At 37.7% G+C, this 27,975-nt stretch overlaps 3 protein-coding genes across 4 annotated transcripts in view; 1 reads left to right on the plus strand and 2 right to left on the minus strand.

Moving 5' to 3' along the window:
• Syn1 (Syntrophin-like 1) overlaps positions 1-9,294 on the plus strand; it is a 96,943-nt gene extending 87,649 nt beyond the window's left edge. The window contains exons 3-7 of the mRNA XM_066286083.1: positions 6,360-6,562; positions 6,808-7,010; positions 7,220-7,350; positions 7,456-7,640; positions 7,997-9,294. Of these exons, the coding sequence (XP_066142180.1) occupies positions 6,360-6,562; positions 6,808-7,010; positions 7,220-7,350; positions 7,456-7,640; positions 7,997-8,089 (815 nt within the window). The 3' untranslated portion in view covers positions 8,090-9,294. The remainder of the gene's footprint in view (positions 1-6,359; positions 6,563-6,807; positions 7,011-7,219; positions 7,351-7,455; positions 7,641-7,996) is intronic.
• Positions 9,295-9,765: 471 nt separating this feature from the next.
• On the minus strand, positions 9,766-15,957 carry LOC136341268 (uncharacterized). Its single transcript, XM_066286052.1, is given in 12 exon segments — positions 9,766-9,887; positions 9,942-10,097; positions 10,835-10,931; positions 11,168-11,281; positions 11,428-11,921; positions 12,074-12,359; positions 13,394-13,446; positions 13,663-13,818; positions 13,870-13,971; positions 14,938-15,037; positions 15,087-15,580; positions 15,629-15,957. Coding segments are annotated over 12 exon segments (2,397 nt in total). The 5' UTR covers positions 15,917-15,957; the 3' UTR covers positions 9,766-9,830.
• A 1,500-nt stretch (positions 15,958-17,457) lies between these two features.
• On the minus strand, positions 17,458-27,975 carry LPCAT (lysophosphatidylcholine acyltransferase). Of its 2 annotated transcripts, none has more exons than XM_066285498.1 (10): positions 27,702-27,975; positions 24,057-24,202; positions 22,943-23,154; positions 22,552-22,819; positions 21,927-22,064; positions 21,340-21,465; positions 21,125-21,278; positions 20,972-21,070; positions 20,774-20,915; positions 17,458-20,719 (listed from the first exon to the last, which is right to left on the minus strand). In XM_066285498.1, exons 1-10 carry the CDS (start codon positions 27,813-27,815, stop codon positions 20,601-20,603), a joined length of 1,518 nt encoding a protein of 505 aa, XP_066141595.1. In that variant the 5' UTR covers positions 27,816-27,975; the 3' UTR covers positions 17,458-20,600. The 2 variants fall into 2 exon arrangements, with proteins under 2 accessions (XP_066141595.1, XP_066141594.1); XM_066285497.1 differs by lacking the exon at positions 22,943-23,154 and adding an exon at positions 23,506-23,720.

The raw sequence follows: 27,975 nt of genomic DNA on the forward strand, positions 1-27,975 counted from the left end.
CCGTTCTCGTTTCTCACTCACTCTTATAGGAGCTTCCATTTCCCATATCCCATAGTGCTTACCCGAACAATCCATTCCACTTAAGAACTCTTGGGATTCACGAAAAACAATAAATGCAATCTAATCTTGGACAGCCACTGAAAAATCCGGCATGCGTTAGATTCCGCTAACGCACGCATGTACGGTAGTGTCAGCTGAGGTAGCTTAATGACTCATTGTGAAAACGTTAAAATGGCCTTCTTAAGAAGTTGTGCAATAATCTGTAAACAGTCCATTATGGTTGAAAAAAGACCTGGACGAGTGGCGTGTCCAAACATAATAAAAGTGAGTTGCGAAGGTGTTTCGTAGAAATTTGTAAAGACACAACGTGGCAACGAAATGAGCTTGAGGTTTTGGTTTATTGCGTGTAGTATTGTAACATTAAATGCCGCTATTAGTTTGTAATGATCGGCATGGAGCGATAACTTAATGGATTATGATTTGCATAAAATATACAGATGTTAGAAGCCATTAGAGCGATGTGGCATTTCAATTTACGGTAATTGAAGGGCTCCATGTCTCGTATTAAGCAAAAGGCTTTGGGTGGCTCTATGGATTAAAAATAGAAATTCTAAGCAAAAATACTGTTGGAGACGCGACGATTATAATTCATCACTTCCACCTTGACGTTGCATGCATTAAGTGGCTTCCCGAAGACAGATGACACCTTTTATAAATGGCATTTTTTAAATGGGATTATCCCGGTGTTAGCATTCAGAGTTCGTAACTTGTAACTCGGGGTTAAAGGATAAGTTAATCCTCCACCCTCTTTATCGAAAGACGGCGGAGCCAGTAATACATCCCTAATTTTAGTTTGCTTGTTTTCTCGTCCGCTATTACACTACCCAAAAAGAAATGCAGGCGGCACTCACCATCAGTAGCCAAAGTGAGGAGTAGTACCAGTCCGAGTAGGACGATAGTCCCAGAACTATCCGGTACCTAACACTTAAAGGAAAAAAAAGTGAAAAAATAACTACATTATTTCTCAACGTAGTCTCTGAGTTTGACGCACCTTTCCCAGCGATGTTCATTTTACGTTTATATGTAGCAAAAATCTTCGAATGTTTCGAAATAGGCTTGAACCTCGGATTTCACCTCTTGATTGTTGGCAGATCTCTTGCCATCGGGTCAGTTTTTCAACTTTGAAAATAGAAAATAATCTGAAGGGGCTAAATCTGGCGGATAGGGAGGGTAGGGAAAAAGTTCGGAACTGAGTTGATTGATTTGGGCCATCGCGATGACGAAACTGCGAACTGGTGCGTCGTCTTGATGAAATAAAACTTTCTTTTTCGCCAAATTCGGTCGCTTTTCCTAATTTTTTCGCTCAAACGCTGCAATAAATTTGCATAATATTCTCCGTTTATTGTTTTTCGTTTAAGGAGCGAGTCAATAAAAATGATCCCGTGTGCACCCCAAAAAGACGTCACCTCTATTGTAGATGGAACGGTTTTCGTCTTCTTCGATAATCGATTTTCCTGTGTTCATCAAATCTCTAAAAACGGCTCTAAGACGAACACAAATCAACGTAGCACCCTCAAACTTTAGACATGAGCTTTTTGAGGGTAAGTCTTTGTAATATACGCAAATATTCAATAAAAAATCGCCATCTATATGTCAGGCCACGTACTTCGGACACACAAATGGAATTTATTGTGTAATATGTGCTTCACGCGTGCTTTGACAAAACTTTCAGTGTGAAAGTGCAATTGGTTAGAGGTGAAAAATTCAATAAGTAAATGGTAATAGAAGGTCGAGTACCATTTAGCGTACGATACAAACTTGGACTATTTCCTTCAAAATCGCCCTCGATAACCACTGAAGGGTACAAGCAATAATATGAATTATTCGATAAATAATGTTAAAAACGTTAGTTTCCACGGAATCAATTCTTAAGGTATAAATTGCTATTACTTTTTACTTTATTGCTTTGGATTAAATTTCTTGATGGATATACTTTGTTGTATACATTTGGGGTTTAAGTAGAGCAACTATTTTAGACAATTTTTTAGAGTTTGTGTAAAAAGCCAGGAAAATGGAGGTTCCACAGATTGTACTGAGTAGGAAGAGGGGGGTGGCATAGATTTCCAGAGCGATTTTTTAGCATTTATTTTTTTTACAAAATTTACGTCACATACAAAATATCAAAGTGAATTTGATATTATTAAATTTAAGGTTTTTTTTAACCTACAGGAAATATTTTCTTAGGTCTCTCGTACATCCAGGAAAACGAGCCTCGTCTTTGACATTTTCGGTATGTGGTAATGTTGAAACGTATTCGTGAGCGATTGACTCGTGACAACAATTTCTTCAAACATTGTCGATCAGTGACTCTTTCATGTGATTCAGACACCTGCCCTGCATATAAATTAAATTTCTGAAGAAAATCAATAACATAAAATCGAAAAGTTGAATTTTAAAATATAAGTTTCACTTTGTGCTAATCTAAATCTAATTAAGGTCAATATACCGAGAAATTCCTGTAAAAATAACATTATGTTCATAGGTAGTTACCTTTACATAAATGACCTAATGGCCCTTATGTAATGCGCCTGGTAATGTGAATTCATTGTTCGGTAAATCATTGATATATTCCATTGCCTCAATCAGCGATTGTCCCTATACGTGTGCTGTCTTATGTTTTGCATACAGGAACATAGATGGTAGTGCTACTCAAATGTAGCTTCAATTTTTAGTTAACCCAAATCTTAAGTCACAGGGCGATGCGTGTAATTTTGCAGATACAGTTAATTTTCAAAGTCGACGAAGTTGTTTGAAGAAAACTAATAACATTTTCGCGCAATAATTTTTTACAACTTTTGAGGACAGTTATCTCAACAAAAAAGCCTCAGCGATTCGGTTTCTGTTTTGGACAATAAAGCGCCACATCAGTCGACAATATTTCGTTGGTATAGGGCATTCAAAGGGGGACGAATGGGTCTTAGCGACGATCCAAGGGCAGGTGCACCAAAAATGAAGTCATCCAGGAAAACGTCGATTCTCTGCATAAACGCATCAAAGAAGATTGGCACGTGACGTGTCGCGAGATTGAAACATTATTGGGAATTTCGACGACCTCAATTAAAAAAAAAAAATTGCAAGAAAAATTGGCTGTAAAAAGTATAATGTTTCGTCGGATACGGCAGATGTTGACCGTCGAACAGGAAGAAGCTAGGGTAAACTGAGGTCAAAAAATTCTAGACCGATTTAACGTAGAAACATTTAAGAACGTGGTCAGTATCGTCAGTGGTGATGACTCCTGGCTTTATCCATATATACCCAAGGCAAAGAAAAACCAACAAAAATCATCCGTTTTCGAAGTGTGTCCAAAAAATGTGGGCGCCATTTATCCCAAAAGCAGCCCAGGCGGCAACAATTATCCTCCAAGATCAGTAAATTGTTACTACCGATTGGTATGTAAGATTGGTAAGTTGGAACAAATTCGTATCCATCTCGCAAGGACGATGGGGATTTTTAGCGCAAGAAAATGTCGAATTGTCAGACAGTCCTCCGTGCGGTCCCTACCTAAGCCCGAGGGATTTCCTTCCCTCTCTGAAAATTAAGAACGATCGAAGGTTCCAACTGAAATACCGAATGGTGGAGGTAAAGAATGACCGTATGGTTTTTGTTCTAGCTCCCACATGAGTCGCGAAATTCATGTTGTTGACCCAATCAGCGCTGGACAGAAGTTGTCGAAATGGTGCAACATCGAACGTATTTCACCAGAACCTTTTTGTCTGTTTGTGTCAGGATAGAAATAAAAAATACTTTGGTTAGTCCACAAAACATGAATGTTAAAACAGAATACAGACAATTATTTTCTATAATAAACACCTTTTGTGCTGGTGTTAGGCACCGAGAGAGTTTTAGCATAATCTATGCATATTGCTTTTTTGACAATATGTTTTTTGCGTCGGGTTCAGTTGTTATCTGGACTTGATGCACGCCCCTAAATAAACGACTGATGACAACATTTTTGATATAAAGAAAACAAAATATATAATATAATAACTATACACATTTAATTAGGACTCGTAAAAACTTTAAAAAGGGCCCGTCCGAATATTTTCAGAAATCACTCTATGCATATGGCCCTTAACTCTATGTTCACATGCTTAGTGTCACGAAATACCCTTTTTCTAGCACTGTCAGGATTTATTGCAAGGATTCCTGCATTGTTCCCGGCTGAAAAATTATGTAATACAAGAACGATTTCCGACGGTTTACGAGCTACGTTCAAGAAGAAGCTTATGGCATTGTGGTGTCAGCTGTGTTGAGTTTTGTAATTTTACGTAAAAATACCTTTTACTCTTTTTAAACTGTTCTAACTGTAGGAAGGGCACCGCATAGAACGTTTCGAAAGTGACTAGTTCCTACTCACATGGCTTACCGCACTCGCTCGTAACTCGTGAGGAAAGATCACACTCGCATCTGGTGCTCGTTCTATAATGTACCATCAGGTCCCTGCACAAGGTACCCGGAGGAATATGACTAAGTCATGGTGAAATGTCCCTGTTCCATGGCAATAAAAGTGTTTATGACCCATCTTAGGGACGATATTTCTCCCTAAACATCCAACTCTATTTACGCCCCCAGCCCGTAATCAATGAAGTTACGACTCCCACAATGCATTAAACTGTCGTCTCTCTTCCGTTCACACCGAAACCGGAAATGTGCCGGTAAGTAATTGCTGGTGCACATTTCATTTCAACTTTTTAAATTCCTCTAAACGGGGAATAATGACACCCCCGGGGAGTCTTTTCTGCAGTTGTGAATATCGTGAAAAAAATTACAAAATTTCATGGAGAACTTCGCACTTCTGGTGGATGTAAAAAACATGAATTTCTCGTGCCGTGTTGATAATGAGCCAACAAAATTAAAAAAGTTACGTCTCCGAAATTTGTTGTTCGTTTTTTATTGTTAATTCAATTCCTAATTTGAAAAAATTAATATATTCAAACAGCTCGTAGAAAAACGAACCTAGAAATATATTTTGTTATTTATTAAAACTCATTAGTGGCCCGCTTGCATGCGACACCCTGTGGCTAATCAAGTGACAATCATCTTGAAAGACAGTTATCTAGAAATTTTATATATTCCATAGATTTTATAAAATTAGGTTTTACACTCCCTCGGTAGCATTTTTGCCCCAAGCGAGCGGCAAAGATGCTTTACGAAAAAAAATCGGTTGTTTTTGTTCACTTTGGGATCCCCAAGGCTCTGACTTCAAAAACATTTTTGGAAGAGGGGGGGGGGTCCATCCCCCTTGTTCCCATTCTTCTTTTTCAGCAGCATTATTGTGGGAAATTTCCAGGATTTGGACCATATAATAAAAACCTTTCCAGAGCGTTTTTTGATCACCCTTATACCTGATCTTTTATTCCTGAAAATGCCATCTGCCCAATTTATTGGCCCTTTTGCCCAGCATATTTTATTTATGCTCAAATATTGGGCATTCAAAAAAGGGACAAGAGCGCTTTTAGGGTATCAAAACCCAACAACCGTGCATTGAATGCCGAATGCCTATTTAGAATTGCTTTTGATGTATTTGAAAGGCCTGTTCTGCATACTAAAAATTTCGTCAAATTTGCCGTTATTAAGGAGTAAACGATCAATAGTAATCAGGTTTTGCTACCATAAACCTCAAGAGTCATTTGTTAGTTTCCCGTTCTATGTAGTTCCCGCTATTTTATTTAATTTTCTCCGAGCACTAGGACATTTAGGCCCTTTTTTATTTTTTGATTTATGTCTACTGCCGCACATTAGGGCACGCTTAAACGACCGTTTCTTCTGTCGACTCACATTTTCCAGGGTCGTTAGGAAAATTTAGGAACGCTGCAGTTGTCTGTAGAGAATTTTCGAGCGTAGCCTCGGAGCATTAACATAACACTAATCAACATCTGCGCACGCCCACTACCGCACTTAAGTAACGCACTAACGCAATTAAATGTGGTAACCGCAGTCCATTTTGTTTTTTTCCATTATTTGTCGTTTCCATTTCCTCCATTGCCCCATTCTTTTGTTCAATAAAACAGTTAAACTTAAAAAATTTCAGTTATGTTTCCATTCTATGTACGGTACGTAGATCTTTTAATGACTCAAACATGCGCACTTTCATGAATTTTCATTTCAAAACGTGCAACTTCAAAAATTTTCTAAATAACATCTGACCTAATATCGTTGAATCATTTGCGCATATTTCATGTTACCTTAAGGCAGTTCTAGACCAACGATTAACTGCTCATGTTTGATATTACCTTAGGGCGGTTCTAAGTTTGCTCCTTGGTGAGAAAACTCCTTAATATTTCGTTCTTTATTTTTAGAGGGCCGCACCCTGGAGCTACACTCACCGGACGCTGTCCACAGCTGCGTCTTGCGTGCGGCTGATGCAGCTGAAGCTGTCGCTTGGTTCAACACCCTGCACTCAGCGTTGTCAATGCTTACAACTGCAGCTTTACATGAAGCTTCAAGGGCCATTCCGGATCTCAGACACATAGGGTGGTTGCTTAGGAAACCTCGAACTGAAGTAAGTATAGACTGTTAGAAAAGGCTTCGGAACTATTCTAGATGAAGCAGAAAGATCGGATATGATGTGAAGGGACCGGCATACGGAGAGGTGACAGTTACACAACAGTTAACTGTGCCGAACGTGCCTATTAACGCTAAATTTGATAACGTTAACGATAATTGTCAAATAATTGGTTGACGAGGTCGAACATTATTTAGGCAATATCTAATGCCCTTTCATTGAATGAACGGTTCTTTTCTCAGAATATGTCTAGTTCAGAAAGTTCCGAAGATATGGACAGATGGCAGTCAATATTCGCAGCAGTTACTGACAGCGAACTACGATTCTACGAAAGCGCTCCTTGGTCTGGAGAAGCTTGGAGAGCCCCTGCAGAGGCCTATTCCTTGATAGCAACCAGACTGGTTGGTTCTGGCAAAAGGGACGAATTTCCGGAATTCAGCATTAGGTTTGTACATTGAAATCATCAAAATCAATCTCAATCCTCCTTGAGGCAGAATTCACTATCATCTCCATTCGCAATATATAATGAACCGTCCTCAGACTCTATCACCTCTATCGCTAATGCGCGATTGTTCATACTGTGCATTGACATAACACTTAATTTGCTCTGCGCAATGGTTGTTGAGTAAATAACTTACACTCGTGGGTTTGTAGATGTGCCACAGTCGAGGGCGTGGTTACGCATAGTCTTAGGGCGGAAACGCATCGAGATTTAGCAGTGTGGGCAAAATCTCTGGTCAATGGTAGTCATGCGAGTGCTGTTACGCAAAAAGAACTAGTTTGTAGTAAGTATCTACGTTCAGCCAATAAATCAGGTCAGTTCCAGAAACGGACACCCTGTACACATGAGATGAAGTTCAAGTTTCAACATAGAATGTATGTTTTTTTAGGATGTCTGTGGAAAGGAAGACCCGCACAATTAGTGATACACTACGAAAATGGGTTTACGTTACTGGAAGCAGGAACGGGTTCCAGGACCCTTTGGAGGTACCCTTTCGATAAGTTGAGAAATTCCTCAGACGACGGCAAGAGGTACCTTTGGTTGGATTTTGGAAATACGGAGGAAGGCGATGTGGTGGGTAAACTGATCAGTCTCAGCATCACCTTAGTTTATTACCTGAAGTATCTATAGATCTTAATGATGCGGAATAAACCCAACATCGTCATCTAAACAAAGTTCATGATGGTTGAGGAAAATCTAAACGTGGAATTCCAAATATAACATCGCTACTTTAGTTTTTATTTTTCTATTTACCAGGCACTCTTTACAAAAACCGAGTTTTTACATGGGGACATAGGTTGGCCGGCACGTTCACCAGATCTACCCCCATTAGATTTTTGATATTTACTTTAAATATTCTCTTATGAGCATATTAATTTTTTTTTAGTAGGTGAACATCCTAAAGTTTCCTTTTCCTTTATGTTTTTCAGGAACTAGACATCGAAGGATGTCCTAAGCCCATTGTGTTCATTCTACACAACTTCCTCTCTGCCAAAATACATCGGCTAGGACTGACCGCGTAAAGGAATATCACAGGCTCAGCTGTTAAGACCCGAATTACTAATAATCTGATAGTGTTATGATCACCACTAACAACAATAATTGGAAGGTTCCGAAATCAAAATGCATTTTTAAATTAATTATAGATAGATTTCGACTATTTGTTTGCTGTAGGGAGGTTATTAACCACATGAAGTTAGTATTGTGTCAATTATCGATATATCAAAAGAGTTCAGATTTAATATCAAAAGCCCTTGTATTTTTTTCACCATGAGCTTACAGGGCGATCCTCTTGCATTTATGCGAAAAACCTGCAATGAGGCGACTTAAAATAGGGAAATTGGTAAGAAATCGCACCCTGCGTCGGATTTGACCAGATGCATCAGTAACCTTAGAACATGAGATCGTGCTCAGCAGCGTGTTGATCAATGCAACTTTTGACGGATCGCCCCCTGTAGATTTTCGTGGTTCAAGGGATAGAAAATTAGGCTTAATAAATGATTTATTAAAAACAACGAAGACGAGATACTGAATGAGCACACGTTGTTGAATTCATACAAACAGCCAATTGCAGCCGGATTACTCAGCATACCAAGGACATACAGCCAGTCTTCGCATCAGTATTACTACCAGTCCTCTTCTGTTTCTCATAGTTACCACTTATAGACGCACATCATACCAAATAACAAACACATGACTATATTCTCACTTTAAGTTCTCAGGTATATTTTTATATATTGCAATGTGTAAATATTCTACAGTAGATTCCATATGGTAACAAAGATGTAGACAATATTATGTAAAGTAAAAAAAAATCCTCTGTAGTTAGGAATCTAGCGCCAGGCAGCATTTCGAGGCAGCTGTGTATATACCTTCAAATTAAAAGATACTAAGTGGCCAAATATCAATCATCAACTCTGTATAACTTGGAAGGGTTTGCTTTCGCCGTTATGGTCTTATCAAGGTTCTGTGGTTCCTGTCCTTAACAAGAGGACGATAATCAGACCTTAAACCTTTATCTCTATCGTTAGCTCCAACGTATTTCGCTAGCTAAAGCTAACGTAATAGGTGACTTTTCAAATTACTTTTTATATAGCTTTTTACGTAACTTGTAAGATAAAAACTGAATGTCAACAATCGAGAAATTTGTATTTTTAAAACTGAGGTTGTAATCCTAGCCAAGTTTCTAAATAAGGGAAATTAATGTAGAAATAAATCTTTATTGAAAGTTTGGGTTTTAATATAATGGAATATGTCCTGATATACAGGGTGACGCAATAGTGCGGCACCATCTTCCTTATAGGCACGTGGAAACGGTGTAATGTAACGCGATCTTCCATGCCAGCCTTTAATTATTAATTTTTTATCCATAGAACTCTCTGTATATAATTCCCCAGTCAGGTTTTGTAGTAAAATTCTTTATGTATTGAGTTGCGACGTTAGCGGTTTTCGGGTGAGGCCCGGTTCTCGCGGAAGTTTAATTCCCGGGTAAGGTTCAGTTCCCGGGTAAAATTCAATTTCCGGGTAAGGTTGCGTTTCTGGCTAAAGGACATTTAACTTTATTACATATATAATACGCTTCTTTATATATATATAACGCTTTAAAAACTTTATTAGTCGCTTTATCAACTACATTTTTCTTTTTTCTCCATTTAGCGTGCACCTAACATCATCGTTCCACTGACTACGCGGATCTTTTAAGATCCCTAGTGATGGCGTATACTATGATTTAAGAACTGTAAGAGATTTTCCGAAATTTCGTCATTAGCCCTCCATATTATTGAGCATAACCGACAAATACGTATATGCAGCCTTCACGGTCTAAAAATGTTGCTGCTGTTACGAAAAAAATCATTCAGAAATGCAGATTATTACAGTGACCGCTGTGTCTGCGGACATCTCAAAGAAGTCACCCGCGGTCAGGGCTATGGGAACCTGAGCTCTCATCATCATCACAAGGAAGAGTCGCTCCGCCTCAAGCGATTGGTCCTGCCAGTTGCTTGCGCTTGCAGCATTGGCCACTTTGAGAGCCTGCAAACCGAAGATTTAAATGTCCCAAAAAACCGATAAAGTTTTTTTCTTAATTTTGGTTTAAAAAGTGACAGTTTTGTGACGAAGCTTGGCCATTAAATGGGTTTTATATCGTAATTAGTTACGTAATAAAAATAGGCACCTCCATTTTGCAAAGCGGTTAATTTCGAATAGATTTGACATGCTCAAATTTATGTCAAGTTCTGTTGATTTCTTCATTGTCTAGTAAATTTAGAGAAAATCTCTTTAGGAAATGCTCTTTTATTTTACTGGTGTCATACTGCTGGATCTCGCCTCCCGCAGAATCCGCTCGTTACACAAAACTGTGGATTAGTTATACGGGTATCACCAGTTCAAGTGAAAACATAGGGATTGTACAAGTGGAACAAGGACCGCATAAGATTTAATATGAGTCCGACGAAGACCAGCGAAGTGGGCGGAGTCAGTTCGGTGCTAAGAGATCTCTCACTGTTTCAGAATTTTTGTTAATATAAGTTCCATTCATCTTTTTTCGTTTATTTATATGCTCTTCTTTGCTCTGACAAAAAAAAATCCCTCGCTGCGCAGACGGCGAAATCGATACTAATCTAAGCATTGAAATTGAGATGTCGCCCGGACTGACTCCACCCACTTCGTTTATTTTCGTCGGAGGCATGTTAAACCTTATGCGATCCTTCTCCCACTTGTACAAGTCCTGTTTTGAACTGGTGCAACCTGTATAAATAACGGATACAAACCTCTACAGTTATTTCGTTGGCGCTCCAAGCCAAGATGAATATTTGAGAAATTTGCATAATAATTATGGTGAAAATCACACAGAGCTGCGGTACATTTCTAATCTGCAATTCAAAGAGCTTACAATAAAAACTGTCTACGATGCATTATTTTTTCTAGTTCGTAACAGTCATGCCTCCATAACCGTACTGCTACCAGTTTGATTTTAAACCATATTACCGCACTGCCATAATTAGGTTTTCTTTGTTTTCTTTTGTCGCATAGGATTAAAACAGCACATATAAATGGTAAAAGGACCGTTTGTCCGGCTTACAATAACAGTACATTTTGGCCACTCAAATCAACTTACTACGACCAACTGAAGTAGTCCCGAGGCCAGACTTACAGCATTCAGTACAAATTCCATGAGCATTACATATTTTGTTCTATCGTTTAGGGAGTTCACGAACCTGTAAAGGCGGAAAACGGGAATTATATTGGATTAGTATGTTAAATTTAATTGAATTACTATGTTAACATCTATGTTTTTTTTTCTCGTCTCTATTTTTGAAGATGCAATAAAACCAAGATCATTTTCCTTCGACAAACGTGTTACCTGATCAACTCTTGATGCTCTACAATCAGCTTTTTTACAGTACCAAGTACATCTCCATCCTTCTCTTCCCTAGCGATGTGATCAAACTTGCGCAGTTTTATGTTTAATATCTTGAATCTGCTGTTAGCGTAGATCATAAGATTGATGAATGTCGATTGGGTCGCCGTGTTGAAACACGTACCCTGGATGATCATGAAAACATTGATGAAAATCACCCAATACATGTGGTTTTCCCTTCGAAACGGGTACCACAGGTCGTGCATGAACGGCTTGTCCTTGTACTCGGAGAAGTCCTCGGAGTGGAAAACTTCTAGTAATGGAAATGCTGTGAATGGTATAGCGCTGCAAACTGTCACCATAAACTGAGTTTTGTTCACTTTCCTAGCATAGTTGACTTGGTTTCTATAACAGAGCGAGATTTCTTGATCATTCGATTCATCGACACGACGCTCGTTCCGCATGACATGTTCGAACATGTCCGGAATTTTTTTCACCTGCAAAAAAACCTGTTCGAATCTAAGTGCAGAAAGGCTCAGAACACGATTGTAAAGTCTCGAATTGCGGCATGCATGGCTCTATAAGAATTGGCGTTTCCTGAGTTCAGTCAAGATGAAGTCATGATTGGGCAATCGAGACTAAGACATACTTGAAATAAAATTATTTTCACGCAACTTTCGAAGAGCATTACGCAGACGTTTATTGCGGCGAAGATTCGTGTTCGGTCTCCGTTATTTATTACCAGGACAATGATGTTCAGCAATAAAGAAGATATGTAGGTGACATACGTAGAAGTTTGGAATTTGCAGTATATCGCGTATAATTTGGACCGAATTGAGTTGTCAGTTATCTTAAAAGGCCAAAATCCCCCAGCTATTAAAAAGAGTTTCGCGATTTTGATGAATTTATCGTAAGATGGTGACATCGTTTCAGTACTGATTGCGACTAAACTCCGTTGGGATTCCATAATTCAAGTCACAAGAAAATATGATTTTTTTACCTTTTTTTTTCATAAAAATCTGGGCGTAAACCAGATTTTTACGGAATGTACAAGTACCCCTTAATTAAGCTGAATTTGTCGTCTTACAAATATTCTTGACTCATGAATATTGGAGGAATGCAAGGTAAGGGGGCTAAATAATTAAAATTTATATCTCAATCATTATTTTTGTCTTTACGTGCACGGTTGCAGTGTAAGTACGAATCTTTACCTTATTTTCTAAAATACCTAACTTAATGACTTTTCTTTACTTATTTTTTTATCATTTATTAACGTTTTATTCCTTAGTTTCTCTATATTTTTACATTTCTTCCTTCTCTTTAATTATTTCAATATATATAACTTGCACCAGTGTCGTTTCACAGTAAGTACTTTAACTCCAATTTCTCCTCAAATTCCGAAAAATTACCCCAGAAATAATTAATTTTTTTTATTGTGGGTGAATTGAATCGCTCATTCTCATTTGTGGCATCTTGACCCGAGGCAGCTTAATTATGCTTCATTTCAAATTTTCACACTCTGGAGACAGACTTATCCCTTTCATCGTCCTATTTTTATGAGTTTTCTTTTTCTCCTCAACAAGTACCTTGACCCAGGTGGTCCCATTGAAATAAATTGCACTTTATATAGGCCTGATTTTTCGCAACACTCTGCAGGGTTGTCACTAATTTTAAAACTAATTTTCATTAACCTCATAGCCCATAATCGATTTTCTCGTGAAACCATAAAGAAATCCATAGGAGTCTGAAGGGGTATTAAAAGGGCACCCTGTATATTTAATGGGGAACCAATGTCATTTTTATGCAAATAAAATAGTTTCCCAACAGTTGTGATACTCTTGGATTCGTCTGGTGAATGCGTCAAATATAGAGAAAAAACGCTCTTAAATAACATAGATAATTCATTTTATTATAAGCAATTTCTATAATCTATCACTATGCAGAAAAATTATTATGCTAAACTCTTTACATATCATAATTTTGCATCATAAGTGACAAATATGTGTAAGCAGCTTTTATCGTCTGAAAATCATAATTTAGTATAATCAGCGAATCAATCCATTTCTGTGCAACCTAAATTATTAACACGCTGTTAACGTTAAAAGTAAAAATTAGTTCCAAGAGAAACCAATTTTCGGACCAACACCCGCACTTCCTTTTTTTTAATTTGCATGGAAACTAACTAGTTGTTAAGGTTAACAGCACGTGCCAAATTTGGCTCTTAAAAAATTTCCTCACCGTTACAGCAGTATTCGTAGACATTCGGAAAAAGGGACCAGCTGTAAGCCCTATAGGAATTTGCGCTCTCATGATCATTAACAGGAACAACTTCCTTACTATGGCGTTCTGTTTGTACCAGTTACTGGAACCTATGGCGTCAGCGATAAGTAAACCCTAAAAAGTACTGTAGCAAACTCATCTGAGGTAAGAGATAGAATAACAAACCTCTTCAGATATTTCGTTGGCATTCCATGCCAATATGAATATTTGAGATAGTTGTAGTATAGTGATGGAGAAGGCTATGATTAAACGTGACAGAGTAGCTACCTAAAAGGGATATTGACCAACAGAGAGTTTTCTAGTATACCTCCAAGAAAGTACAGATAAAAAACCAATTTCTCCTTAAATTTCTAGTACATTGCGTTGCCTGATAAGAGTGATTGGTAGTACTTCATGGTGACACGTCGCTCCAAGAGCATATCGTGTATCCATTACAATTTCAATTTCCCTTTCGGGTTTTTTAAAATAATTAGAAATTGTATAAAAAGAGTTGAATTTTCTGTGGGCCTTCCTATTGTATCACCGACGATTTCGTGAAAAATCCATTTCTGGAGCTCAACCTTAAAGATTTTAGTAATCATAAAAGATATGGGGTCGGTTAAATTGGGGCAAAGTTGCAGTTCCTGAATACTCCATTGAAAAACTTGCACCGAAATTTTCAAATTCAAATTTCATTTTCGGCAATCAGAGAGGCATACGTTGGCCGACCCATTCTTCAGATTTGGCCCCACTAGATTTTTTACTTCAATTTTTGATATGTGCACCAAACGGTGAGGCCGAACCTTGACATGTGATGCGTTGTCGCAATCAGAAAAAAAGCAAAATTCAAAAAATGTGAAAATCCGTGATGGCGTCTATAAGAGAAAACAAATATGATGATGACTGCGAAAATTGAAACGTCGAATTTTGAACTGAGATAGCCACGTAGTGAAAGAAGAAAAAGTGCAATGATGCAGTGTCAATCATTTTGAATTATGTCGTCAATTAGCTGATGAAAAAGTTAAAAGTTTTTTTCAAAATTTCGGGTTTTCGAATGACTTTCAAACGTCGTTGGAATTTTCCAAGTTTTAAAACGACACACTTCTGAATTCCAAATTTCGCAACTTTGACCCAATTTAATCAACCTCCTAAGGTTATCGATATCCTCAGGCACGCAGGCACGGCCGCCCTGTATACGCAGAAAAATGGTCAAAAAGCGGAGCCCCGTATAAACTGCATGAAAATTGAAATTACCACCAATAGTTGAATGGTTACTGATGCCAAGCTAACAGAATTGAGTAAAAATTCCATCAACATCACATATTTCGTTTGTTCATTAAAGGACTTGATGAAACTACAAAAAACTTTAAATACCCCGTTACTGTCTAGTTCTTTATACCTACTGAAGTAGATCTTGGTGTTCCTTAATAAGAATTTTAACAGTGGTCATCATATCCCCACAATTCTCTTCAATAGCAATTTCATCAAATTTCCTAATCTTAATTATTAAAATCTTTAACCTGCTGCTAGCGTATATCATGAGATTAATGAAAGTCGACTGAGTTACGGTGTTGAACCAGGTGCCCTGAAGGACCATAATAATATTCAGTAGAATCACCCAGGGCATGTGGGTCTCCCTTCGAAAGGGATACCACAGATCATGCATGAAGGGCTGGTTCTTGTAGTGTGCGAAATCATCACAGCGATAGACCTCTAATAGAGCAATTATCGTGAATGGTATCGTAGAGAAGAGCGTGAACATGAACTGGGTAATATTGACTATTCTGCAGTAACGTGCTTGCTCCTTGTAGCAAATCTTCACTTCTTGGTCCTTGGATTGGTAAACTAGCAACTCATTTTGGAGAACGTGTTGAAACATGTTTGGAATTTTGCATGCCTACAAGATTGAAGCTCATACTAAGGATTATGGCTGAAGCGTACCAACCTGGAATATTATTAGTTTCACACAAGTCTCGAAGACCACTATGAATACGTTAATGCTACTGAATATGCGAGTCCCGTTTGCCTTCATGAAAACCAAGATGATGAGATTAAGAACCGAAGAAGAGACGAAGCAAACATATAAACTGATTTGAAATTTTCCGTAGAATCTGTAGAGTTTGGTTTTTAAAGGGCTGTCAGTGATGGGAAAGGGCCAAAACCCCGCCGTTATGAGAAAGAATTTTGGAATTTTTATGAATTCGTCACAATTTTTGGGAATTTTTTGTTTCATCTTTGATCTTTTGCCTTCTTAACCCTTTTTGTATTTTCATTTAGGCCCCCTGATGAACTCGTAATAATACCTGATGAATAATGAATTTGATCAAATAAACCAGTTCTACGAGGAATTTAACCAATCATTACATATATCGGGAGGTAATTGCTATATTTTAGTTTAGGGAATATTACGATGAAAATAACATATAATTTAGGGTAAGGGCGTGGCTGGATTGAGAGGATGACGTTGAGCGCTTTCGGGAATCAGGCTTACAAGCTCCGTATTACATAACATCCCCCATATTTTCTGATTGTTGATTAGACGATCTAAATACTAGAAAAGACCTCACGGCTGAAGATGAGAAACGAGGGAAAGAAGACGAAATCAAAGAAAGAGAGAGACAAAGAAGAAGAAAACATTTAAGAAAAAAAAAGGATGAAAATAGAAAATTAATAAAAAGTACCGAGCAATGGTATGATTAATGAGAGCAGCGGCAGAGAAGGTAGAAAAGAATCAAAGAGTAAGAGAAATATTTTTGCAAGTCCTAGGACTATCTTATTTACATTATAATCGTACATTTTTATTTCGGAATCTGAGCAAAACTTGGGGCAGTGAACCACATTGCAGAACCAGTTGGTGTATTGAAAGGTTCCCTGTCTATACAAAACTATTTATATTTTCCCAAATGTGCAATAAAATCTATACAATAAATACTTAACACGGCAATAATAGATAAAAGATTAAGTGGCATCTGCCCCCGAGAAAAAGTTTAGTCGTCCGTTCAAACTAACTCTTTAAACTACGTACAGCTGTCAAATAAGCAGACAGTCACGTGGTTAGTTTGACAATAATATATTTTTATAGGGAATTTTAAAATCTGTCTTAGCTGGACTTTAATTGGAAGGGGTACAAATGGCCTCTAATAACATAACAACACAGTGTTAAACGTTAACATAACATAAATATAGTGCTCATCTAAGATCCGTTCTCTAAATTAAAAGAAAAAATTGGGGTTATACTGAAGGCTATAAAATACGAGATTTTGACATCAAGCTGTCATATCTACGGTTTCAAAATGGCAACTGTGCGCCATCTTGGAATATATATTTTTTAAATTAAATCTGTCAATTGCATATCGCAAACGAATGTCATAAAATGAAACTCCAAATTTCTAACAGATACGGCAATTCGATTTCGATTTCGATTTGACAATTTCATTTCGAGTTTGCAGAGGGGGGAGAGACGGATTTTAGACGGGTTATTAAAAATATCGACTTGCAACGAAATGCAGATCATTTTCCCCTGTATAAATTGTCAAAGAAAGTGACACTTGCCAAGTTTGACAAATGAGCGTGGTTAGAAATTTGGCTACGTCAAAATTTAATGGATTTCTCTTAAATTCTTACCTCATTAATTGCACATTAAAACCGGTAATTGTCACTATCCATAATTAACATGATATTTAATCGATACACCGGTCAAACATTTACATTTCCCGGCAAATCGAGATTTTTAGTAAGTTGACTTGACATACACAAAAATAATATTTTTAAGGCTTTACATAACAATTATATATTATATCTTCTTTGAAATTAGGAACAGCACAACAATATGACATGTAAATACTTATACATCGGCGTGTCGAAAAAGTATAAAATATAGCTAAGTTTTCAACAACTGCTCTATAATATACAGGGTGGTGAACTACGTACTTGCTTTACAAACTGAAGTGACGTATTCCCGAGATCACTCCAAGTAAAGATATCATAAACGCATGTCCAATTCGTCATGGTCACTGAGATTATTTCTTATTTGAATAGTACGTCATGCACCACCCTGTATTATTGAGGCTAATATGAGCGTATCTCATAACAACAAAAATGTTTTGTAAGTATACAGAGTGAGCCATAAAGAAATCCGATTTCCTTATTCTAATCGAAGTAGCTTCCTTTATATACAAAGTGCCGCGGCTTAGTGAACTTTCTACGCTAAATATATGTTCGGTGCTCGTATAATTAAAAACCTTTACGGATCAGATGAACTACTTTCAAAATCCGAGCAATCTATTGAATTGTCGAGTTTAAAATTTTAAAAATTGTATTCTTTGTGGTCTTCGTCGTGTATAACAACAGTAACAGTTTTACCCTTATCAAATGCTCGATCTGCGCTCTTATTAACTACAATGATATAAAACATTTTAGATACATGTATACAGGGTGCTGCAAATTGGCGGGAACATATGGGAAATGAATGTTAAAAACGCGTTAAATTTTCTTTAGTTCTTGTCCGACTGCAGATTTTGCTGAACTTACGGAGTAAAGATTTTCGAATATGAAAAAAAGCGCGTACCGTCAGAAAAAAAAGTGGAAGATTTGAGCCATGTTTCGGCCATTTGGCTTCAATTAAAACCAAGAAGAACTAAAATCCATTTTACAAAAATTAGCTTTTTACCAATACCATCGTTAGTGCAAAAATGAACTTTGTCCGAATTTAATTGACCCATCTTATGGTGCTCATGCATTCTTATTAATTTGCAGCAATCTGAATAACAATTTTCGGCTTATTTTCGATATTCCTGACACTTTGGCAACCTGTTTAACTTTTTTTATATTTCGAAGCTTTGCTAGTGACTAAGAATATTTAGGATATATATGATCCGTTGTTTTACGAAGGTAGAACTTGGAAATAGTTCTAGGTATACAGAGAAATTACAATGTCGAAATGGCTTTTTTGGACGTAGGAAGAAAGAGAGAGCAGGAAATTTGGCAGGAAGGAACGGAAAAGAAGGACAAAAAGGTAGAAAGGAAAGAATGAAGAGGAACGGAAAGGAAGTGGAGGAAGGAAGCAGAAAGAAAAAATTTGGTATTCAAATTTTGTATGAATATAAAGGGCAGAAATTTCCCTAAAATAAATTTTTCTAACAGTCTTGCCGTTTCTCTTGCTCGACTCATTCAATTTGACAAAATGTACGGTAAAGTTTTGTGGTTTTTTGACGTTAAGAACAAATAGTCCTTTATGACAAATTATCAAAAATAAGTAAACTATCGATACTTAAGAAAACGGGTAGCACGATTAACAAAGAGATTGAGTAGTACTGGTACAATTGAACCAAAAACCCTCTCCTCCTAAATATCTTCTCACACATTTGGTCACACTTAATGATTGATCTGTGACCCTAATTAATACACAAATATGTACAGTACGTTCAAATGAAAATTTTTAATTTTTTTTTCTAAATAACGAAAATTAGATTTAGACAAGTACTGCGCATTCAAATCACTGTTTTTCATACCGAGGCCTATCTTAACTGGAGCTGGAGACTTTTGGATTAAAAGTGCCCAACTGGGGCTGCTTTGATTTTGCATACAGGGTCCTACAATAGTATGTGAGATACCAATAAAGTCAACAATTTTTTTCTTCTGCAGAATTACACAGCACATAAAGACATATTTCCAGAAATTATTCTTTAATATACAGGGTGGCCCCAAACAGTGTGACGACTAACAATTTTGTTATTTTAAATTGAGCCCCCCAAAATTTTTTTTATTTTCGGATTTCCCGTTAAATTTTAAGATGAGTTAATGTGAGGTGCAAATTTACCGTTTCCCAGTTATTCGGAAAATTTTGACAAGGTCCAAGGGAAATCGGAATTGTGCGTTAACCATTGTGCATTTTAGAATCAGTCTTCTGGGGCTCAAAAAAGGCTTAACAAGTTTCATTTTGACGTGTTTTAATTAAAAAGAAAGCCTTTCACAAACACGACGATTATCGTGACGTTATAAACATTGAATAGCTAAAAAGCAACAATTTGCGAGAATTCAAAAATGGCTGGATTTAGGGATAAGGCACCCTTAACAAAAGCTGTAAATTTTTTAATTCTGATAATATCGTTGGAAAAATCAGGGCGTTCTGTTTGAAATAAGCAAGTGATTGATGTTTGAAGTTGTGCAACTTCGGAGGCCTATTTAGCGACTGCGGAGATTTTTTTTAACAAAAAAAAGGCAAAACGTAACTTATATAGGTCTTTTATGAACCCTAGAAAGTTGATTCTGAAATTCACAGCAGTTAGCGCCAAATATCAATTTTCGTGGAACTTTGCAGTGGTCAAATTTTTCAAAGTTTCCTGAATAACTCGGAAACAGTACGTTTTAAAAGTAGGACACCTTATATAAATTAATCATAGAATCTAACAAGAAATCCGAAAATAACAAAAAAATAGAGGGTTCTATTTAAAGTATCGAAGTTATGTATCGTTACACTTTTTGAGGTCACCCTGTATATTAGAAAATAATTTCTGGAAATACGCCTTTGTGCGCTGTCCAATCCTGCAAAAGATAAAAATGGTTAACTTTATTTGTATAAAGGCTAAGGAAGTCTAGTGCAGGACCCTATATAATGCAAGAAACTTCCAAGTGGGGTTAGAGTAAAAACCTCCTTTACTTAATACTCCTTATATAAACAGCCACTATAAACAAATATTGTTTTCTTCAACTAAACTGCGATAACATTTGCACGGTATAAAAATTTTAAAATGGTAATGGTAACGAAACAACAACTACATAGTTTATGTATAACTGTATGGTAATGAAAAAGGTACATTTCCCCGACTACTTGCTTAACCAGGAAATCCACACATACTGTACACTAGCAGTATGTTGCCCACTGTAGTTCCAATTTACATATGGACAACACACGGGGATCAGTCAACTTTCTTCTCGTGGTTCTGGTAGACGCTCAAGTTCTGCCAGTTGGGCTTATCATTGGGTCCCAGGTAGATCAAATGGGGAACATATTTGGATACCCACGTCAGGAAGTCCTCTACAAGGATCTGTAGTATTGATCTGTATGGTACAATGGTGCTGCTTAACTTACCAAGGCGAACGAATCCTAGTTGTTTCCGATCCACTTGGTCGAAGATCTGCAGCCCATACTCTTGACTTATTCCTAGTGTTTGGCAAACTGCTTTACAGAAATTATCGGCTGTTAATTTACCGTTTCTTTTCACATCATATATCTATAAAAAAAAGTTGTCCGTAAAGGAACGAAGGACATAGATTGGATTAAACATACCATGAATGCCAAGACCACAACCTCCTCGGTAGTTTTTTCTTCTTCTGTGGCTAAGACACCTAGCAGGTAATCTCTAATATCCATCAAACCTGTATTGTTCTATGCAGAAGAGTAAAATTAAATTTATGTTTGTTTGAGGGAGTTGTCGTTTACTTTGTCGTAAATTCTGAAGAGCTGCAAAGCGGCCTGCTCATTGGAATGCAGTCTCATGGTGTCTACGAACTCAATGAAGGTGACCTTGCTGTAATCTCTGCAAGTATAACTGTTGGATTTGACTACAGCTTCCTCTCTATCCGTTCCTTTGAATCTTTGAACAATTGTTAATAATAATTTTCCAGAGAAATATAAATTGCTGGATTATGTCTCACCCCAACTTCTTCCTCAATTTGCGGACTTCTACCAACGAATTGGCGAAGGGCAAATTCATTTCTTTGGCTTTGGTCATCATTTTACAGTCGCTGTAAGAATAGTCGACTACAGGCACGCCCAAGGCCCTGGAAGTTCGAAATACACCATAAAGAAGGTTGCAGGTGATGGAACATTGAAACATTTGAGATAAATAATTGAGAACTAAAATTAAAAACAAAAAAAACTTTCGTTACGTGCTTAAATTTAAATATAGACGCCAAGGCCAGTTTGAGATTTCCCTAAGTTTAAGAAAAGTTGCAAATCTTGACAACACCGTAGTGAGGGTGCCCAAATTAACACCCAGATACGAAATCGTAATCTTTCAAATCTTGAAATAATGGAGTATCCGAAACAGTATTTGCGTTAATATTGCCGTTTTGGCCAGTAAAAACGCACGTGAACCCGAAATTGCTGTTATCATCACTAAACTAGGCTCGTCTTCCGTGTGAGAATTTGGTAATTTAAAAGGACCTTAGCAAATTCCACACTTCAGAGCCTTTTGAAAGACAGTGAAATATGTAAGCGAGAATGATCGTGAAGTGCTTACTTTGCCATTACAGCTCGAACATTGTTGGCAAACAGTTTCGCGTCTCGCTTCTCCTCTTCACTTGGATAATATATAGGAAGGAACTCTACTTCACAGTTGCTGGATGGTTGCGTCAACGTGAGCCAAAGCAGTTTTAATCTAAAAAAATATTTTTAATAGCATCTAGTATTTGCCAGTTGCTAGTATGCCACATGGTTTCTCGGTAACCGTAAAAGATACGATATGGATTAAGTTGAGGCAAACTTGCACAATTTCCAGTTGAAGAATGTATTCTCAAGAATTTCCGCAAAGTTTATAAAAATTGACCGTAGAGCCACAAATATATACGTTGGCCGGCTTGTTTACCAGATCTATCCCCATCAGATTTTTGACATTGATTTTTGTTATGTGCACCCCGAAGAGCAAACCTTAATAAAACAAGTTTTGCATGTCCGAGCTCGGACATTTATCGACAATTCGTGAATAAGTGTTATATAAAAATTGAAACCATATATAGCATAACGGGACCTTCTAAGTGCAGGACATTACCGCTTGGCGGTCAGTTCCATAATTAGATTATTTGACAGGGAACCTGTTAGATCTAATTTGAGTGCTTACGTGCCTCAACCATGTCTGGATTACTTACGCGCTCGGCCCCTCCCAAGTCCACGTCACTGTGTCCAACTTGTTGGGATACCGAATGCAAACGGGCTGAATGGGGACCCCAGGGTAAAAGGCTCCATTCTTAAAGCTGATCAGACACGACCTGTTCGTGCACGTTCCCTCGGGAAATATCAAAATCTGAGGCCAATCCATGTCCGACGTGGCCCGTTTTATTATTTCTTTCACCGACTTTTGTCGGGAATCGGGGTCGTCTCTCCAGACGTAAATCGGTTGTGTATAGTTTATTAGCTCTGCAAAAGAACTTCGTTTCAGAGCGTACGGATTTGCAGTAAAATTGTTGTTCATGCAAACTAGCAGGTACCAACCTGGACCAAAACCCAAAGAACAAATAAAATAAGAAATTCTAGACCTACTTCCTATGTGAAAGCTCACGCTCTCAGTACGAACTATGGTGGATGGAAATCCGGTAACGTAGACGAGCCCTGCGTCCAGAAAGGTGGAGTGGGGAGCGGCCACTAAAATAGGGGCTTCGTCCCTGGAAGCCTGCCTGCCCTTAATGGTAAAATGCATGCCTCCCGCCCTCAGGCTGCTCTGCCCCAAGAGGCTTATGATGTTTTTTAGTTTCCTGTTTGGAATAACCGATTACATAGGTTCGCTTGTGGTAACCTTTACTCAATCCCAACAGCAGATAATATTCACAGAATGCCCCGGCATTGAAATCTAAGGCCTAATTTTAAACCCAAATCTACTACTTCACATACACACAAAAAGCAAACTAGACTGGTGCAGAGATTCAATTCAGAGCGGGAAAGTTAGTAGTTACTGTTAAAGGATGGGGCATATCTAAGTAGTTTCCTCTTGGGGTTTGAGAGTTTCACTTATTTCTAACAGCATTCAACATTAACAGGCACGAAACAACTGTGCAAAAGCTTAAAATTTAGCATAACGAGCGACATATATCATAAAGTAGACCTACTCCCAAAGAAAGGTATGGAGGCAGTTTCGCCTTTGGCAACGATAGAGGGCCCTCCGAGGTAAACCATGGCAATGCTGTCCATGAAAGAGGAATGGGGAGCTAGCGCCACCAATGGCGCTTCAGACCGAGTGGAGGGGCGACCAATCACCTTCAAGCGCACCCCACCGATGGTGTATATGCAGAAAATTAGTTTGGCGATTATCGGTTTTAGTGATCTGCGGAACGGTGAACAGAGAAGAAGGTAAAGGGAAGCTTGTTTAAACTAGAGGTTTAGAGTGTTAAGGAGGTTGAACCGCTTGAAGGCTGCAACCTTCAAGCGGTTTCGTTTAGAGTGGAACACTCCATTCGTTCCATTCCCATTTTAAGCAATAAAAGCCCAAAGTTGTGGCTGATTTGGATGAAAAATGGCAGCACTTCGCAAAAACCACAATGGATACTGTAACCGAACACCCTGATGTACGTCATCAGAGCAATTTTTATTTCGCAAAGTACAGGGAGATGAGAGGAGTGATGCCATCTTGAAATCCAAAACGTATCAGTAAAGTTCGTACTTTCTCCATCCCTCCAGGGGTTTTTCATGCAACTCCTGCTCGGGTACGCCGAAGAGGCCTATTGTGGCCAGAATCCATCCGGTGACGACGAAGAAGCATATCAGACCTACTCGGACTGGTACGAGGATTAATGTGAGCACTATTGTCTGAAAAAATAATAATTAGTTACTGAATCGATACAGGGTGTTACGGAATGAGCGCCCCCCTCTCTTTGTGTTTTATGCAAAACTAGTGGGATTTTGTCGAAATATTTAAGAGCGGCTGACTTTAAATATACAAGTTGTACAAAAAAATCTTGTTTAAGTGGGATGCCCCACAAGGTGTCCTAATATTGGACGAGCTGTTTCAAAAGCACTAATTTCGGCCATTCCGCGCACAAAATATACAGGATGCCGCGTTTAAGCAAATATGGAAGAATGCGAGCCTGCACCTTGAAGTTTCTTTGGAATAACTGACCGATTATTGTGATCTGTTAACTGCCTCAGAACGTCCCAACTGAAAAATGTTCCTGGATAATAATTGAAAAGAATTAGAGTTTAATTTAATTAAAAAAACACCCTTAATATTTCTTTAATTATTTGCGCACAAATTTCTTGGGTGCGAACTTCCTGCGCAATCGCACGATTCCATGACTGGGAAAGTATTTCTCGGGCAGATTTCAATACTTTTGTTGACCTGAAAATAGCAGGTTGCCTGCGATGTGATAGGCTGAATTTCTGACTCTCTAATGTGTCATATGAAGTCAAGAATTCACTCAATATTTAACATTCGTATTGTCTATCTAACAATTCTGTTTAAAGAAATGGTCGATAATAGTGGTTTTAGACGCTATTCATATTTGCCGAGCATAATAAATGGTACTTGTTAATGTATAAATCGGTATACATTTATTAAAGCTGGCTGATGGCCAGCTTGAATAAATATCAGCGGACTATTTATAAGAATGGCCTGGTTATCGTCTAATCGGTTTGATACCCACTTTTGCTTCGATGTACCATGAATCAAATAATGGGAAATCAGCTTTCTTTTACGCAAAAAAGCAACGTCGTTATTTAAGTACTTATCTATTAGCTTTCAAATAATTACCGTCGTATATTAAGGAAATTGAGGAAACGAAGGAAACTTTTTAGCACCGAGACCGAGTTAGAAGTCTTAGGACAGTGAGACAATTTTTTTAAGATAAACTAAGTAAATATTTTAAGTGAAAATCTTACTATTCATTATGTTTCAAAAGCTTTTGTACGAAGGTTTTCGCATGATGAGATATTACTATGCACAGCTACGCGCTGATTAGAGTTCATGTCTTAGCATTTGCACGACTTCCACGTGCGATGTTTCAGGATTTCCAAATACAAAGAAAAAAAACTAATTTCACCGATCAAGGGTTACACTAAATCAGTTGTGAAATTAAGTCAACCGTCAACGATGACATTAAAATCATCGTGAAATTAAGTTAAATGTCAACGATGACATTAAAACCATCGTGAAATTAAGTTAAACGTCAACGACGACATTAAAACCGTCGTGAAATTAAGTTAAACGTCAACGACGACATTAAAACCATCGTGAAATTAAGTTAAAAGTCAACGATAACATTAAAACCATCGTGAAATTAAGTTAAAAGTCAACGATAACATTAAAACCATCGTGAAATTAAGTTAAACGTCAATGACGACATTAATTTTTGCCCTTTTCATGTCTTGTGGAATAAAAATTCCATCATAATCAATCTGACTTGAAAATTAACTTTAACTGACCTAATCGCCTATGTCAAGAAAATCTTTAACAATGAGGTCGTTTCTATCAGTTTACCGTTCCTTACCCGTTTGGTATGTAAATTGCATGACTCCGTAGATATTTAATGCAACTAACTCGTAAAAGTATTAAAAAAAAACACCAGCAAAGGTAATTCAACAGCAATGAACTATTTCTTCTTGGGTATTAAAATTGATTTTATGAATTTCTATATAGCACCACCTGAATCTTCTATTAAGGGATATAATGTATTACAAAACCATCCACTATGTAAGTAAGTAAGAGAAAGTCGAAATTGATTCTATTTCTAAAAACATTACTTGAGAAAAAAAATTTACAGTGATGTATGCATTAACGTAATGGTTTTCAGACAGGTCATTGATCTTCGAACAGAAATTAGTTAGCCTATGTGGTGTTGCGAGGATGAAATTGGTACCGACGGCGGAAGAGTAGTACCGGTTGGTAACACGCAAACGTCAAATTTACACAGTGCTGTAAACCAACGTTTAACGATGTTAAAATTACTAAATACTTCAAATTAAAAGTAATTTGTCCTGTAGTTATGTGTACATCTAATTGACCGTTCATTTAATTTTGAACATCCTGTATTCAAATAAGGCGAATTTTCTGCTGTGTGATTATATTACACGCTCGTCGAAGACGAAATTTGAAAAAACTTCGGCTGAAACGCGTTGGGATATCAGTGCGTTGAGAAATTCGCACCTTTTTGCGGATCTCAGTTCGCCATTTAAGCAGGAGTCTGCCCGTTACACAAAACAGTACTGTGTCCAACTGGTTACACAAACGCCTGTTTTGGTGTTGATGAACCTGAAGAAGTTATTATCGAACGTTTGCAACTCGTACGGCCTTCATTCATCTAAGCAGTTTGAATATGTTTTGCTTTGTGCGCGAATATTTTCAGTGTGACAGATGAGCGGCAATAAAGGCGCTACTTCGCAGCCTAGGAATTGACGTTTTGCAGTGTATTTTGCCCTACTAAAAAGTCACTCTTTACCAATGTCGCGGATGGATGGAATCAAGGCAAAACATGTTTTAATGATTTGAATTGTGCTTAGTTTCAGTTGCATTTCAACTCGTTGCTACTTTTTCTCGTAAATACCTTTTCCGTTAGGTAATTGCACTTTCTAAAACCCTACATTCAGCAGAAATTAATTTGAAATCAAAACATGCATACAAATGTTTGATTTCGTTCTCGGATGTGTTCGTGCATTCTGAGGTCTTCGCACTAACTCTGACTTCAATGTGCGCCTAAAAATAGTCCCATATACCCATCAGTTATTTTTAAGGTAAACAAACGCTGGATGTGCGTGTAGGATTTTCTGAAAATTCTGAACACAATGTTATCGGAACTGTTGTGAAAATAACGGCTTGAACACAAATATGGACGCATCAGTTCAATTCGGCCCCAATGTTAATTAATAACAATTAAATGCGCAAAATAATTATGGAAATCGACGAACTTTTTTTTTTTTATTTGCGAATAAAGCATGATTTAAGCCGTTAAGTATAGTCCTTATCCGACTAACATTAAGTAAGTATGTCAGTATTAATGTTATGCTCAATTCTCCATACTATCATCACTGACCTTGCATGAAGTAGACATGAACAGACTATTAGGAACATTCCTTCGGAATTTTTAACTTTAATTAATCCATTCGCAAGTTAATAAATTTGCGATAAATTAATAATTTATCAGCTTTGGAAAAATGAACTATCTGGCAGTACCAGAGGGAGCTTCCCATATGCATGTCACTGGAAGCCGACATATCTTCCTTCAGTGGACCGCATCACCTCCTCCCGCCCCCTTTTCAAATTCTATTCAATTTCGCTGATATTAACCGAAACCCCTTCAGATCCTCTCCCTTTTACCTTAATTTTCTCATAAGTACTGTTCAATTCCAGGTGGTGAACGAAGGGATTAATCAAAGGCTCGGTGTCGTCGCAATCGATTTGCGAAATGCCGACCGCCAATTTGGCACTCATGTTCTTTCACTTTTTCAGAGATGCAGGCTTTCCGAAACAAATGCACATCAGCCCAATCGCACTGTAAACACCCGGATGAAGCGGTCGTACGGTATGTGTATGAATGAAATCCGTTTTCTGTTTTGGGTGAATCAGCGTCACGAATGTGGCACACCTGGTA

This window comes from Euwallacea fornicatus, chromosome 9 (assembly GCF_040115645.1).
Source record: "Euwallacea fornicatus isolate EFF26 chromosome 9, ASM4011564v1, whole genome shotgun sequence".
Lineage (NCBI taxonomy): Eukaryota > Metazoa > Arthropoda > Insecta > Coleoptera > Curculionidae > Euwallacea > Euwallacea fornicatus.

Excerpts from the sequence above, each read along its gene's own strand:
- LPCAT (XM_066285497.1), bottom strand. The coding sequence starts at position 27,815 with ATGAGTGCCAAATTGGCGGTCGGCATTTCGCAAATCGATTGCGACGAC. Across the intron at positions 22,065-22,551 it reads ACTTGGGAGGGGCCGAGCGC|ATTAAAACTGCTTTGGCTCA; the intron begins GTAAGTAATCCA and ends ATATTTTTTTAG. Across the intron at positions 21,466-21,926 it reads GTTCGAGCTGTAATGGCAAA|GGCCTTGGGCGTGCCTGTAG; the intron begins GTAAGCACTTCA and ends TCGAACTTCCAG.